This window comes from Macaca fascicularis, chromosome 3 (genome assembly GCF_037993035.2).
Source record: "Macaca fascicularis isolate 582-1 chromosome 3, T2T-MFA8v1.1".
Classification (NCBI taxonomy): domain Eukaryota; kingdom Metazoa; phylum Chordata; class Mammalia; order Primates; family Cercopithecidae; genus Macaca; species Macaca fascicularis.
Window position 1 is genome coordinate 58126753 of NC_088377.1, and position 17033 is coordinate 58143785.

At 46.3% G+C, this 17033-nt stretch overlaps 1 protein-coding gene across 5 annotated transcripts in view; it reads left to right on the top strand.

The window, feature by feature from the left end:
* Positions 1-17033, top strand: part of GALNT17 (polypeptide N-acetylgalactosaminyltransferase 17) — a 611589-nt gene that overhangs the window by 296014 nt on the left and 298542 nt on the right. For all 5 annotated transcript variants that reach the window (XM_065541829.2, XM_074034847.1, XM_005549422.5 and 2 more), the window contains 2 exons: positions 309-483; positions 5396-5593. In XM_065541829.2, the coding sequence (XP_065397901.1) occupies positions 309-483; positions 5396-5593 (373 nt within the window). The remainder of the gene's footprint in view (positions 1-308; positions 484-5395; positions 5594-17033) is intronic.

Sequence of the window (17033 nt, forward strand, 5' to 3'; positions counted from 1 at the left end):
GGGCCACGAAGAAAAAGAATCCTGAAGGACGTCTGCCGGCTCATAGCAGCCAGGATATAAAAGCCAGGCCTGGTTCCCATCCAGCTGTACGGATTGCAGACCGTCAGAAGATAGCTATCCTGGGTGAATGCATCAGAGATGTCGTCTGACTCCTAGACTGATGAGATTTTCTTTTCTGCCAGAATTACTAACATGCGATTTTTTTTGAGATCTTTGAACTCGCTGAAGATCTGTGGGCATTGCAGTGGGTTAGATGCAAATTTGAAGTGACATGTTTATAGACCTTCTTGCATTTTTGTTATTTGCAGAGGAGCTGAAGGTCCCCCTGGAGGAGTATGTCCACAAACGCTACCCCGGGCTGGTGAAGGTGGTGAGAAATCAGAAGAGGGAAGGCCTGATCCGCGCTCGCATTGAGGGCTGGAAGGTGGCCACCGGGCAGGTCACTGGCTTCTTTGATGCCCACGTGGAATTCACCGCTGGCTGGTAGGTCATGAGCTGAAACTCAGGGGTGCTCAAGACCTGCATTGTGGTTGAGAGGGGCTGGAATGCGGGAGGTGGGACATTTCGCCTGTTACCTGTAGGGGCACTGGGAGAACAGAGAAAGACTCATTGAAGAAGAAAGTGAGACCATTGTCTGGGATAAAACTGGGGAGCAGGGAGAAATTTACCTGCCGTCTGTTCAGTTCATCATCATTGGCATCATCATCATCATCAAAATCCCCAATGAAAATAGTGTATCAGGCTGGGCACGGTGGCTCACGCCTGTAATCCCGACACTTTAGGAGCCCAAGGTGGGTGGATCATTTGAGATCAGGAGTTTGAGACCAGCCTGGGCAACATGGTGAGACCCTGTCTCTACTAAAAATACAAAAATTAACCGGGCATGGTGGAGCACGCCTGTAGTCCTGGCCACTCGGGAGGTTGAGGCAAGAGAATTGCTTGAACTTGGGATGCCAAGGTTGCAGTGAGTCTAGATCACACCACTGCACTCCAGCCTGGGTGACAGAGAGAGACTCCATCTCAAAAAAAAAAAAAAAAAAAAGAAAGAAAAAGAAAATGGTGTATCAAGTAGACAAAACTCAACAGAATCCTTGCAAATGGGACAAGAAGTCATAATTTTCTTGTTCTCTTTTCCTTCTTTGCTGCTGTCTTTGCAGGTTGATGGTTGACTGTCATTGTGAGAAAAGAGATATAGTTATAATTCTGACCACTCAGGTAAAGCTCCCCAGAATTATCTTTCACATCATTCGGAGGAAGGTGAAGCGTATTTTCTGCAGATATGGCCCTGATATTTTTCTAGGTGGAAAGAACAGAGTGTGAGAAACTGGTTGAGTGTACGGGGAGTAGAAGATTTTGGATGCACAAAGAGTGAGGCCACAAAAATGCCAAAATCATGTTAAAATTGGAATAGAACTTTCCCGTTTTAAAGCGTGGTCAGATGATTGTTGCTAAGTAACCAATGATCCATCAAGTTAGAGGTTAAATAACCTGTACCTGGGTTGCTTAATTAGTAAGAAGCAGAGTCTTGTATTTCACAAATTGTTTATTTACACTTATTGAGGCTGTCTTAAGTAAGTGTTGTTCACTGTACTAGATTCGAAGAACCAGTATCCCATCACTAATTAACATTAAAATGTCTGTTCTTCATTTGCAACAACCAATAAACCAATGTTTATGCATATGACCACTTAAGAAACCCGGGACCACTGATAACACTGACCCCTTCAAGTGCACGCTGGGGTCTGTTGCCATCTCAGACACCAATTTTCCCTCCCAGTTTTTTGCTGTCATCAAACTCTGGTGACACCCAGCTGCGTGTCTTCAGCCCCCATCTCTCTCCTGAGCTCCAGAGCTGTTTATCTCTAGTAATAATCATTCCCAAAGTGTGGTGCCCAGACCCGCAGCATCCACAGAATCTGAGAACTTGTCAGAAATACAAATTCATTGGCTCCACCCAGTCGCCTGAAATCACAAGCCGTGCAGGTGGGATCCAGCAGTCTGTTGTAACCAGCCCTCCAGAGGACTCTGATGCATGCTCCAGTTTGAGAAGCACTGAGCCATAATGGAAGCCTTCTGAAAAAGATGCACGCCAATGTTCTGTCACAGCCTCAGGCCTGGCATACCTTGTCTTTTCCTTGGCATCATTGCGTCCTCGTTTCTTTCCTTTCAAAACTGGTTGCCCCCCACATATGTCCCTTTCCCTTGATTTTCCCCTTGCCCTCATGTTACTCATCGCTTCAACCTCCAGCTTCAGCCAGTTTTGTCTGCCGTTTCTCCTGTCTCCCTCTTTCAAGAGTGTCTTGACCACTACTCTCCCAGCTTGGTTCTTCCTTGACATTCACCTAAACGAATGCGGTCACTGCTGAAACTCATTCTTTTGACAGATACTTGCTAGATGCCTACTGTATCCCCTGGTGGTGTTCTAGGTTTGGGGTTTGCCTGGCATTGAGTGATTTCTCAGGACTTGCAGTGGTAAGGCTGGAAGAGTCCTGCACAAACTGGGACAGTTGGACACTAAACTGGGGTTCAAAATCTGGCAAGTTTGGTATCTGCCCTCAAGTCTACAGTCTAATTCTAGTCTATCTAATTGAATCCACCTATCATCTGATTCTCCCTGATGTCTGTGACTTTAGTCTTTGCCATTCAGACTCATTTTCCACACATCTACCCGGGTGGCATAGAGCCCTCTCTGAATTAAAACCCCCTGGTGGTTCTCCATTACAAGGTAGATAGCATGTCTCAACTTTTACCAGGTTCTACTGCAATAAAAGTCTCCAGTCACAATGACTTACAGCAATACATGTTTCTCTCTTGTCTGCATGGCACATCAGCTGCGGTTGTCTGACTGTGGCTGTGCTTTTATCCTCTGTGTTCTGAGAGTCAAGGAATCCTCCTATCTAGAACATCCCATCTTTGTGGCTCAGGGAAAAGAACAGTGGCTGAACTTCGAAATGGCTGTTAAAGTTTCTGCTCTGATGTGACACCGTCACTTTCACTCACATCCCATTGGCAAACCAATTCACATGTCCAGGTTAAATGTTAATTGGAGGTTGAGGAAGGAGTGTGCTTCTCTAGGGAAGCATTGCAGGCCATCTGGTAATAGGCAGGACATCCCCAGGGAGGAGGGAGCAAATTATTGGGAATCGTCATACATTGTCTAGTAGACAGTAAGATCAAACTTCTCAGCCACAGAAATATCATTGGGGTTGGGCACGGTGGCTCACACCTCTCAGCACTTTGGGAGGCTGAGGCGGGTGGATCACCTGAGGTCAGAGTTCGAAACCAGCCTGGCTAACATGGCGAAACCCTGTCTCTACTAAAAATACAATACAGGTGCCTGTAATCCCAGCTACTCAGGAGGCTGAGGCAGGAGAATCGCTTGAACCTGGGAGGCAGAAGTTGCAGTGAGCTGAGATCGCGTCATTGCATTGTAGCTTGGGAGACAAGAGTGAAACTCCATCTCAAAAAAAAAAAAAAAGAAATATCATTGGAACCCAGGTCTTCTGCCTCCATACTCAGTGACTCTTACTGCTGGTGGATGGGCTGAACTGAATGTTTCTATATGCATGGTCTGGGCTTGTGTGGGGTTCATCATGTTTCATCAAGGAGGTAGTGGAGCTTCAGAATTAAGACATGAACCGGACCATCTAGTTTAGAAACCTGATTCTACCACCAGTTGGCTGTGTAGCCTGGAGCAAGCTGCTTAACCTCCCTGGTCCTCAGTTTCCTCATTTGGATAATGCTGATCATCGCATCTACCTCATAAGATTATCTTGGGGGTTGCATTAGTCAGCACATGGGAAATATTTAGAATGGCGCCTAACACTAGTAAGTGCTCAATAAAGATCAGCTGTCATTAGCTCATAGGAACAATAGCCTGTGTTCAGAGATGATTAGCAAAGGCAGCTGCACAGTCACTGTGACTTGAATAAGGTGGGGAAAATGATCTAGGAGTTGAGAGGAAGAACTCCCACAGGAGAGGTGGTGCTTGGTCTTGGGACCAGGTGGTGAGAGAGGTGGGAGAGGTGGTACTTGGTCTAAGCCTTGTTAGATGGCTGGGCTTTCAGCCAATAGCAAAGGGCATTCCCAGGGGAGAATTTCATGAGTGGAGACTTGGCCAGGGCCATGCTCCTAAGCCTGCCTGGAAGCCTTGGAAAATCAGTGCCATTTGGCTTCAGCTTATATGGTGTGTGCAGAAGTATTGGAAGCAGGTAATGGCCCAGGGTATATTTTATTGCTCATTTTAAATAGAAAGATGAGATGAGCCAACAGGTAATTCAGTAGCTGCAAATGAAAAGAGATGGGTTGTCGACTGTGTGTTCTCATTATTCTTCCCGATAATGCAGAGGAATGGGATTTTCGCTTGACTCTGTTCCAAAACCTGCATTCTGTTCTAAGCTGGGAGATTAATGCGCTGGCTTAGGAGAGCCATCTTCTCCTTCTCGAATGTGGGAAATGATCCCTTCCCGCGCCTGCCTCGGAGATGCACGATGTTGGAGGTGTCTGACCATCTGCTGTCTCCTAAGCCAGCGGGCTACGCCTTGAACCTGAAGCCAGATCACTGACGAATGCCCGCTGCAGCCTCGAGCTGGGGAAGTGAGCAGGAAGCCAGGATTCTGCCTGCCTTTGCATTTAATTAGTTTCCAGTCTTCTATTGCTAACCAATTCAATTAGGTCCCTTCTAAGAAATCAAATCATCAATTAAAACAACTGAAATAATCACGCGCACACACACACACACACACACACACACACACAATTAAATCATCAATTAAAACAACGGAAATAATCATGCCAACACACACACACATACACACACACACACACATACACTCACACAAAATTAAAACAACTGAAATAATCATGCGTGCGTGCACGCACACACACACACACACACACAGAAGCTAGTGAAATATGTATTAAAACCAGGCCATCCCAGACAGAAGTGACCTATTTTGGGAAAGGAAATTCAGTGCCAGCAGAAAAAACAAGCGGTGGCAGTCAGTGCCCTAGGGGTAAACTGACGACACTGTATAAAACTGTCATGCAGTGTAAATCGTGGAGTCCACTGTCAATATGAAAGTGAGACTTGGCACTTTCTTGGGAAGGAGACCCCATGTTCTGAACTCTTGCTCTAGGCTTTTCAGGCTGGAGCAGGCATCACTGTAGTAATTCCAACAAGGGTGAAGGGGTGAGCTGATTTCATACACTTTACAGCCCAGGTGTGAAGCTGCAGGATCCAGCATGGACAGGTCCCTGGAAGCCTCAGTTTCCATCTGAGTTCCAGCCTTCCCGAAGCCCAGCCTTTTAGCTAAATGCTGTTCATTCCCTGTGGTCTTGGGAGGTGTGCCTCAGGAGAGAGAAGAAAGGTTTCATGTCTGTTTCTCTGTTTCAGGGCTGAGCCGGTTCTATCCCGCATCCAGGAAAACCGGAAGCGTGTGATCCTCCCCTCCATTGACAACATCAAACAGGACAACTTTGAGGTGCAGCGGTACGAGAACTCGGCCCACGGGTACAGCTGGGAGCTGTGGTGCATGTACATCAGCCCCCCAAAAGACTGGTGGGACGCCGGAGACCCTTCTCTCCCCATAAGGTCTGTGGCTGGTGACCCCTGGCGGCCAACAAGCCCCCAAATTCAAGGGTACAAAGGAGCCACTGAGAGAGGCCAGAAAAGCCTGCCTTGGGCTCGAGCAGCTGTGTGCACACAGCTCTCCAGGAGCCGTGGTTGTCTCAGGATCACAGCTTTCCTGCAGAGGGAGGATGTTGCATTTTGCACCTTTATGTAAAGTTTTCAAGTGCAGCTTTTCAACGGCGATACTGAGAAGTTTCAGATTGATAGTAATGTTCACACTTCTTTATTCTTCCTTGTCTAGGAGGAGCTGTGTTCAGAAACTTTTAAGGATGAAGTTTGAAAGTTATTTTTTCTGGGGCTATTTTATACTTGTTGAAGTCTTCTACTGTTGTTGTGTTTGCACTCTTTTTCATGATAGAAGATCATATAGAAAAGGACAAGGGGGTGTGGCATTCTGGGAAGCTGGAGGAACGTTGGAGAACTCTTTAGAACTCTTGTCCCGGGTCCCACCAAGCTGCCTCTCGGGATATGGAGATCAATATCTCGAGGCATAATTGCAAAATTCAAATAGAAAGGTTGAGGCTGGGCATGGTGGCTCATCCCTGTAATCCCACACTGTGGGAGGCCAAAGTGGTTGGATCACCTGAGGTCAGGAGTTCAAGATCAGCCTGGCCAACATGGCGAAACCCCTTCTTTACTAAAAGTAAAAAGATTAGACAGGCATGGTGGCAGGCACCTGTTATCCCAGCTACTTGGGAGGTTGAGACAGGAGAATCACTTGAACCTGGGAGGTGGAGGTTGCAGTGAGCTGAGATCATGCCATTGCACTCCAGCCTGGGCAACAAGAGCAAAACTGCATCTCGAAAAAAAAAAAGCAAGGAGGTTGAATGAATATTGATTTCAATGCTGTATTAGTTTCCTCTTGCTGCTATAACAAATTACTATGAAAACAATGACTTGAAACCACACAGATTGATGTTCTTACAGTTCTTGAGGTCGGAAGTTTGCAATGAGCCGATGGAACTAAAATAAAGGAGGGGTTGGGTCAGGAGGGCTGGGTCCTTCTGGGGGCTCTCGGGGAGATCTATCTCATTGCCTTTTCCAGCTTCCAGAAGCTGCCTCCTCCCTCGGCTCATGGCTATGTCGCATCTCCCTTTCTCTCTCTCTCTGGCATCCTTCATCATGTGACCTTTTCCTCCTTTGCTTCCTTCCCTCCCACTTATAAAGGCTCTTATGATTATATTTTGGGTCCATACAAATAATCCAGGATTATCTCCCATCTTGAGATCCTTAACTTAATGGCATCTGCAAAGTCCTTTTCCCAAATAAGGGACCATTCACAGGTTCCTAATCTCTGGAACCTGTGAATGGTCCCTTAGGAAAAAGTGAAATGGGAGTGTTCCCTTAAACCTTTGCAGGGCATATGACAGGGGTGTGGCTTGCTTCTTCAGCGCCCCACTGCTCAAACCCCTAGGGGGATCATGCAGATGGGTAGGTTTCGGGGAGCATTTTGGGACTCCGACTCCATGGCAGTCTCTAGGGTTGAGTGTTTATGGCTCCTGAAGCCTCCGTTGGTGTGTGTTACAATGTACTCTTTCAGCTTTGCCATCTGCAGGCAGGTTGTGTTAATTAGCTTAGTTAGACCCTCTGGCTTATCACAAGGACAGAGGGCTTTCTGTATCCCGGGTCCTTGTCCTCGTGTATCAGAAAAACCAGATCACATGTGGGCTTGGAGAATGAGTGCAAGGTTTTCCTGAGGGGTGGAGGTAGCTCTCAAGAAGATGGATGGGGAGCAAGAAGGGGAATGGAGTGGGAAGGTGGTCTTCCCCTGGAGTCGGGTAGCACAGCAGCCAGACTCTCCTCCAACTACCCCTGGCCGAACTCCCCTCAGCATCCACGTCATTCTGCTGTTGCTGGCCTGCCAGTGTCTGCTGGTGTCTGTCCGTGTGTTCTTCTGCTCCTCTCAATGTCCAGCTGCTTGTGTCTGTGCCCACTATGGTCCCGGGTTTTTATGAGCACAGGATGGGGGATGGGGCATGGTGGGTCAAAAGGCAACTTTTTGACTGCAAAAACAGAAATACCTGTCCTCATTTAGGTCCGTGAGCACAGGCCCAAGGGTGGAGCCCTTGCCAGGGACCCTGCCCTTCTCTACCCAGCACTTCCCTGCCCCTGTTCCATATCAAAAGGACTTTGCAGATGCGATGTGGAAATCCTAATCTCTGGAACCTGTGAATGGTACCTTATTTGGGGGAAATGGCTTGGTTGAAAATCCTTTGATCCCCGAGTTATAGTTCAGGACTTTATGTGAGTTCTTCTTGAGGACCAAACTGACTCTTAAAATCATGATTCTGTCTTAAGTCGGGAGAGGCAGGAGAGGCCTGTGTACCTGGGCTCGGTTTTAGGGGTGTGGTTGTTGGTGTTAAGATAGCAAGATGGAATAATGGAGTAAGGATGAAGACTTTTTCCAGATAGTCATGAAGTTCTTTCTCAGTTAAAACATTTGTGATTAACAAGAGTAAGAGTTTAGCCAGGCCCAGTGGCCCACACCTGTAATCTCAGCACTTTGGGAGGCCAAGACAGGAGGATTGCTTGAATTCAGGAGTTTAAGACCAGCCTGGGCAACATAGCCAGATTGTGTCTCCATTGAAATAAAATTTTAAAAAATTAGCCAGGTGGTGGTGTGCTCTTATAATCCCAGCTACTCAGGAGGCTGAGGAGGGAGGATTGCTGGAGCCCAGGAGGTCGAGGCTGGAGTGGGCTGTGATCGTATCATGGCACTCCAGCCTGGGCAATAGAAGGAGACCCTGTCACAAATAATAATAATAAAAAAAAGAGTAAGCTTTTGAAAAGTTCTGTTAATTTTCTGCTCACACCAAGAGCTGAAAAATTGCATTGGAGTAGAGCCAGCCATGGGCAAATTTGTACAACAGAGAAGGTAAATCTTTTGGGTCTACAACTTCCTCAAGCTGTCTTACGGCTCAGCTCCCACCCAACCTGTTCATCATGGAGTGTTTCAGGACCATATTCTTGGCTATCTGCAAATAACATTAATAGTGTAAGGTTAACTAAAGCAAAGCCTTCAGGGATATTTGAGCTTTAATGGCGAGTGCTTGAAGACATGTTGACCTTTAGATCTCAAAGGGATGAAACTCAAAGGATGGACTCACAGACAGTGACTTTCACGTGTTGGCTAAAAGATACTTTCTCCCAAGTCTCCGCACTGACACACGGGAGACTGGCCTGCAGCCAGGACAGATAACAGTATGCGTGTGTGACTGTAAGTGCTAGCAACAGAGAAAAAGAAGTGCTTGCAGTGCAGTGCCTTCGGATGCCCAGCAAACATCTATAAGGTGGCTCTAAGCAAAAAATTAGCTTGTATTTCATGAATTACGATAACATTAACAGATGATTTATATGCACTTTGAAAAGACTCAAGAAAATAGTCATGATCATGAGTCATTAATATTACATGCATCTCTGATGTACAAAATAGAATCAAATGCCAATGATCTCTTTTTAATGTGTCTTAACTTACGGGATGCTTAATTTGTTAATAGTTGATGGGGAAATTTAATTGTAGGGATGAATTTTTATGGTCCTTCTGAAATTATTAAGCAGATACAATATGCTTTCTTAGACATGAGGACCTGGCGGTTTCTCTTTCTTGCTGTGATGCCAAAATTTTAATAGTTACGATTTTACTCCAGTAAAAGATGGGCCAAGGAGAACGTTTCATCGTCCAAATGGTATTACGTTAGACGAGTCTTTAGATACTGAGACTTCCCAGTAAGCAACATAATATAGGAGATTTGCATTAAGGGGATTGATAATTCCTTCTGTTTCAGTTCTTTTCCTATTTCTTTCTGTGTATATTAATATCTTTTTTGTCCTGCCTGCTAAATAGCTATTTTCTCAGGTTTTCTCTTTGTCCTCCACTCTTCTTTTCTACACCAGAGTTTCCAGTATGGCAAGTGGGTAAGTGCCATGAAAGAGGGCAAAAGCTGACTGTAAGGGTAAGAGGTTGGGGAACTGAAGAACACAGGTCCTGCCCAAGGAGGCAACTGTTCCCAGCTCTGCTTGATGGTGCTGGGGGTACATAAGGCCAGTGTGTTTAGGCCTTCAGAATTTTTTTTTTTTTTTTGAGACGAAGTCTAGCCCTGTCACCCAGGCTGAGTGCAGGAGCGCAATCTTGGCTCACTGCAACCTCTGCCTACCGGGTTTGAGCAATTCTTCTGCCTCAGCCTCCTGAGTAGCTGGGACTAAAGGTGCGCGCCACCATGCCTGGCTAATTTTTTGTATTTTTGGTAGAGACGGGGTTCCACCGTGTTGACCAGGCTGGTCTCGAACTCCTGACCTTGTGATCTGCCTGTCTCGGCTTCCCAAAGTGCTGGAATTGCGGGCGTGAGCCACCGCACTCGGCCCAGAATTTTAAGAGCAGCCATAAATCTAGAGCCTTTGTGAAATCTCCTGCCTTCTAAATGTTGACAATAAACCTCTCTTCTTCAAAACTTCAAGGACCCAACCGCATGTGTCTAGACTGCATTGGACCACCCAGCCCCCAGAACTCGATCTGGCCTTTACACTCAACTCCTTGGAGACCTGTGTTGTTCCCAGGATAGCTTTTATTTATGCATCTCGCACTGGCAGTGGGCACCTGTGATATGTATTGTGGGTGCCATGGTGGGTGTATTAGTTCTTGCCCTGCTGTAAAGAAATACCTGAGACTGGGTAATTTATAAAGAAAGGAGGTTTAATTGGCTCAGGATTCAGCAGGCTGTACAGGAAGCATGGAGGCTTCTGCTTCTGGGGAGGCCTCAGGAATCTTACAGTCATGGCAGAAAGGGAAGCAGGCACGTCTTACATGGCCAGAGTAGGAGGAAGAAGAGAGAGGGAGAAGGTGCCACACAATGTTAAATAACCAGATCTCGTGGGAACTCTATCATGAAAACAGCACCAAAGGGATGGTGCTAAACCATTCGTGAAGGATCCAGCCTCATGATCCAATCACCTCCCACCAGGCCCCACCTCCAGCACTGAAGATTACAATTCAACATGAGATTTGGGTGGGGGCACAGAGCCAAACCATGTCAGTGGGGCTGGGGGATTTGGGGAAAGTGTCACTCAGAGTCATAGGAGCAACATGGCCAGACTTCCTGGAACTCGAATTCAGCCTGTAGAGATTCCCCTCATGTTGTATTGTTGTGTGTACACAGGCCTGTCTGCTGAGCTTCGTCTGTGTAAGCAGCACTGACCCAGCTCTTGTGTCTGTGTAGAGAAGCTCCCTAAATCTGCTATCTTAAGCTCTGATTGTTCTCCAAGAGTGACTTCTTTTCTGTTAGGCGGTTCTTGCATTGCTACAAAGAAATGCCTGAGGCTGAGTAATTTATAAAGGAAAGAGGTTTCATTGGCTCACAGTTATGCAGGTTGTACAAGCATGACACTGGCATCTGCTTGGCTTTTAAGGAGGCTTCATAGAGCTTTTACTCATGGCAGAATGTGTGAAGCGGGAGCTGGCACATCTTACAGCAAAAGCAGGAAGAAGAGGCGGTGGCTCATACTTTTAATCTCAACGCTTTGGGAGGCCGAGGTGGGCTGATCACCTGAGATCAGGAGTTCAAGACCAGCCTAGCCAACATGAATAAACCCTGTCTCTACTAAAAATGCAAAAATTAGCTGAGCATGGTGACACATTCCTGTAATCCCAGTTACTCGAGAGGATGAGGCAGGAGAATCACTTGAACTTGGGAGGCAGAGGTTGCAGTGAGCCAAGATCATGCCACCTGTACTCCAACCTGGGTGACATAGCAAGACTCCAGACTCCATCTTAAAAAAAAAGATATTGGCTAGTTAGAAAGACAAGCTTGTTGTTCATAGGAAGTTATACCATTGATCCATATTAATAATGATAATAAACAAATTATTACTAGATGTACCATTTACTGAATGCATATTGAGGACTTTATATATAGCTTTTCATTTACCCATTTTTTTTTTTTTTTGAGATGGAGTCTTGCTTTGTCGCTCAGGCTGGAGTGCAGTGGCGCGATCTCGGCTCACTGCAACCTCCACCTCCCAGGTTGAAGCCATTCTCTTGCCTCAGCCTCCCAAGTAGCTGGGACTACATGTGCATGCCACTACATCCGGCTTTTTTTTTTTTTTTTTTTTTTTTTTTTTTGTATTTTTAGTAGAGACGAGGTGTTACCATGTTAGCCAGGATGGTCTCAATCTCCTGAACTCGTGATCTGCCCGCCTTGGCCCCCCAAAGTGCTGGGATTACAGGTGTGAGCCACCACACCCGGCCTCATTTACTTTTAATAGTCATAAAGCTAGTACCATATGATTAGGCAATATCCTTTTTTTGTTTTCAGTGTCCACACCACATTGGGGTGTAGGCAATCTGAACCTCCAGGTTGCTTTTTTGACCCCATGCAGTCAGTGACTCCCTTCAGCTGGCCTCTCCCAGGGTACCCTCGACTTTGGCCTTCTTGTTTGCCCCATGTCCTCTTATTCCTGGAGTCTACATGCTCTGGTAAGCCACTGTCTAGGGCAGTGGTCCTCAACCCCTGAGTTGCGGACCAGTGCTGGTCCTGGTCCATGGCCTGTTAGGAACTGAGCCTCACAGCAGGAGGTGAGTGGCAGGCGAGCGAGCAAGCGAAGCTTCATCTGTATTTACAGCCTCTCCCCATCTCCCACATTCCCTCCTGAGCTCGGCTTCTCATCAAATCAGCGGTGGTATTCAATTCTCATAGGAGCACAAATCCTATTATGAACTGCCCATGTGAAGGATGTAAGTTACATGTTCCTCATGAGATAATCTAATACCTGATCTTTTGAGGTAGAACAGTTTCATCCTGAAACCATCCCCACCCACCACCCCTGTCCATGGAAAAACTGTCTTCCATGAAACCAGTCCCTGGTGCCAAAAAGGTTGGAGACTGCTGGTCTAGAAGCATCCCTTTTGGTTTTGTTTATGATGTTGTTTTTAATTGTGGCAATATATATGTAACATAAGTTTTACCATTTTATCCATTGTAAAGTGTGAAATTCTGTGGCAATAAGGACATTCCTAATGTTGTGCAACTATCTCCACGATCTACTTCCAGAGTTTTCTTATTCCCCCAAATAGCGACCCAGTACACATTAAGCAGTCACTTCCTATTCCTCCCTCCCACCTAACCGTGACAGCTGCCAATCTAATTTCTGTCTCTGTGGATTTGCCTATCGTGAACATTTCATATAAGTGGAGTCCTACAGAATATGACTTTTTGTTTCTGGCGTCTTTTATTAGCATACAGTTTATGAGGTTCATTCATGCATGAGAAATCCATTGCTTTTCTTGGTGGACATCCCTTTTATTTTTATTTTTTTGAGACAGTCTTTCCCTGTCACCCAGGCTGGAGTGCAGTGGCGCGATCTTGGCTCACTGACCTCTGTCTTCTGGGTTCAATCAGTTCTCCTGCCTCAGCTTCCCAAGTAGCTGGGACTATAGGCGTGCACCACCACGCCCAGCTAATTTTTGCATTTTTAATAGAGACGGGGTTTCATCATGTTGGCCAGGATGGTCTTGATCTCTTGACCTTGTGATACACCCGCCTCAGCCTCCCAAAGTGCTGGGATTACAGGCATGAGCCGCTGCACCTGGCTGACATAGTTTTTAAAGTGGTTCCAAGTCCACACCTTCTGCAGATTCCGTATCTGGTTTCTGGGATTTGCACACCTTTGTCCCTCTTAGGTGGAAAGATAGCTTCCCTGACCAGGGCTCCCCTGTGCTCCAGAGGGCACATTTCCTTTCATAAGTGTGAGTCACACACCAGTGAACATGTGTGTCCACTTCCAGGGACACCGGCCACTAGGCTTGGGGTTAGATGGTAGGACTCTCGCCCCTCCCTTGGGGTACAGTTTGCTTCTGGGAAACCCTCCTGACACCTTCCTTTCCCAGACTCCACTTACTTGTCCTAAGTACTCAGCTAATCTGCTTGTCTGTCTATTGAAATTTTTGCAAGATCTCTTTGAATACAGCATCTGTTGTCAGAATGTCTTCAGCCCCAGTGTGGACACAAAGAACCCTGTTTTAACACAGTACGTACAGCTGAAGGCATGAAACAAGGAGAAGGGGGAAGTCTGAAGACAGACAGGAAGGGGTGGGGGCTGACTGGGAAAGAAAAACTCTGAAGAAGGACGCATGGGTGGGCTCAGGACATGAACAGTGGTTTGGTCTTGAACAGTAGGAAGGGCAAAGTCATGTTGTCTGACTCACATTTTCCTTGTGAATGAGGAAAGAAAATCATTTGTTAAGAGTGAGAGCTGGACCTTGGATAGGAGGCTACCCAAAAGGGGTAAAAGTCTGGAATCATTGCAGAAAGTTCACCGAAAACAGAAAAAATAATGGCTGTTTCAAGGTGCAAAGAATATAAATTCAACAAAATTTCCACCAGGATTTCTTTTTCTTAGTTATTTATATTTTTAGAGTTAAGATCTCACTCTGTTGCCCAGGCTGGAGTGCAGTGGTGAGATCATAGTTCATCATGGCCTCCAACTCCTGGGATCAAGCGATACTCCTGCCTCAGCCTCCAGAGCTGGGACCACAGGCATGTGCCACCATGCACAACTAATTTTTTAATTTTTTTCTTGAGACAGAGTCTCACTCTGTCTCCCAGGCTGGAGTGCAATAGCACTACCTCAGCTCATTGCAACCTCCACCTTCTGGGTTCAAGCGATTCTCCTACTGCAGCCTCCTGAGTAGCTGGGATTACCAGTGCCCACCGCCACACCCAGCTAATTGTTGTACTTTTAGTAGAGATAGAGTTTTATCATGTTGGGAAGACTGCTCTCAAACTCCTGACCTCAAGTGACCTGCCCGCCTCAGCCTTCCAAAGTGCTGGGATTACATATGTGAGCCACTGTGCCTGGCTGTAATTTTAAAAGAATGTAAAGGCAGGGATCTTGCTATGTTGCCCAGGCTGGTCTTGATCTCCTGGCGTCAAGCAATCCTCTTCCCTTGTCATCCCAAAGCAGTGGGATTATGAGCAAGAGCTACTGCACCTGACTCCACCAGGATATCTGGAAAAAAACTACCATGAATTCAGTTGTGTTTTGTTATGAACTCAGATTTTATTATTCATGATATTATGTATATATATGGGGAAAAGAGTGAGGTATAAGATAAGAATGAAGGATGCCATTTATTTAGCCTGAACGCACCTAGATTAGGTGCACCCTAAGTTCATGAAAACCTGGCTTAGTTCTGCTGCCTTCAGAGAACTTTTGCTCATAGTTTGAGAACTGCTGATCTGCAGAAGCCTGGGACTTTCACCATGAGAGGGAAGGTTCCAAAATGCCACAGATGGGACATTTTACAGCATGTTGCTTTCAGGGCACCGGCTGAAAGCTGAGTCAGGCGTCTTCTGCGAGGTGACAGTGGTTCCTCCCTGCTCTGTGTTAGGTGGTCCTACAATTAGTGACATTGCTCATGAACAACTAATTAAAGGCAATGATTAACAATTTAGCAATCCTTAATCCAACATATAATTTGATAATAAATTATAAGGTACGGGTGCTGTTAGAGCCTCTTAGACTCCTTTAGTTGAAAGGGATGCTTTGGATATATAGTTGCTGGGATCTCAAATTCTTTGCACAGATATGTACAAAGGGAGAAGGTTAGTTCTTCCTCCCTAGAGGAATATGACTGGCTTACAGAGGAGGCAAGCTTTAAGAGAAGAAATCAGACTTTAAAATAGAGGTATCTTTCCTATGCATCAGCAAATACATTTTAGGGGCCAATTGTGTGCTCAGCTTCATGGTAAGCATTTCCAGCAGGGGATAGTATTGGTAAATGAAATGATTCTCCTGTCTTGAAGGAGTTCATGGGTGGTGACACAGGCTTTCAAATGCGTGTGATAGCACTTCAGGGCAAGGCAATGTGGAATCATGGGAGGGAGTGAATTTTGCCATTGGAGTGGATGGAAAAGCTCATAGCCATAACTAACACTGGAATATTCTATGTGCCGGGTACTGTTCTTGTGTTTAGCACTATACAAATCTATTCACTCCTCATTCTCACCCTATGAGAATTTTTTTTTTTTCCAGACAGAGTCTTGCTCTGTCACCCAGGACAGAGTGCAGTGGTGCGATCTCAGCTCACTGCAACTTCTGCCTCCTGGGTTCAAGTGGTTCTCCTGCCTCAGCTGCCTGAGTAGCTGGGACTATAGGCATGCACCACCACACCTGGCTAATTTTTGTACATTTAGTAGAGATGGGTTTTGCCATGTTGGTCAGGTTAGTCTCGGACTCCTAACCTCAAGTGATACGTCCACCTCAGCCTCCCAAGGTGCTGGGATTACAGGTGGGAGCCACCGTGCCCAGCCAAGATGAATATTATTATATCCTTTTTACAGGCAGAGCTGCTGAAGCATGAGTTAAGCACCTTACCCAAGGTCACACACCTGGTAAGAGGTTAAGCTGGGAGTCAGATGTAGTCGGGCCCAGAATCTGTGTTCTTACCTGCTGTTTTCTCTTTCCTGGAAAAGATGTGACTAGCTGGACCTTGCCAGCTGGAGGAGATTTTCACCGGCTGAGTATATGCGAGATAACCCAACGCAGGTAGAGTTCTGCAAATGAGTGTATTTGGGGTCTTAAAGCCCACTCTCATGTTTCATGATTCACGAGAACTCTGGAAACTCAGAAAAGCAGTACAATCATAGTTATTATTTGTTAATGATGAAAATATACAGATTAAAGTCAACAGGCTGGGCATGGTGGCTCATGCCTGTAATCCCAGGACTTTGGGAGGTCAAGGGGGGGGGGTGGATCACCTAAGATCAGGAGTTCGAGACCAGCCTGGCCAACATGGTGAAACTGTGTCTCTACTAAAAATACAAAAAGTAGCTGGGTGTGATGGTGCACACCTGTAATCCCAGCTGCTCAGAAGGCTGAGGCAGGATTATAACTTGAATAGGGAGGCGGAGCTTTCAGTGAGCCAAGATCACGCCATTGCACTCCAGTCTGGGCGACAGAGCAAGACTCCCTCTAAAAAAAAAAAAAAAAAAAAAAAAAAAAAAAAAAAAATCTGCAGAGATGCATGGAAGAGTCCAGCAGAAGCCAGTTGCAAGCTTCCAGTTGTCCTCTCCCAGATGAAGTCATACAGGCAGGGCTGATTTGCTCCGCAGGGGCACATAACAACTCATTTGAAGCCCTGCCAATCAGGAAGCTCACCTGAGCCTTGGCATCCCGGGTTTTTACTGTGGGTCAGTCACATAGGCATGGAGAGCCTTGCGTGTCTCTCCTTGGCAACTCAACCTCCAGCCCTCGCCCACCAGAAGTTAAACCGCTGTAGCATGGTCCAGGGCCTTGGCATACAAAGACGCTCTTAGCAGATAGGATATTCCAAGGGCTTAGAGGTTGTCTCCCAGCAGCTGATCCAGGGCTAGTTCTTTCTCTGGACTGTGCAGGGTTTGGGCAACCC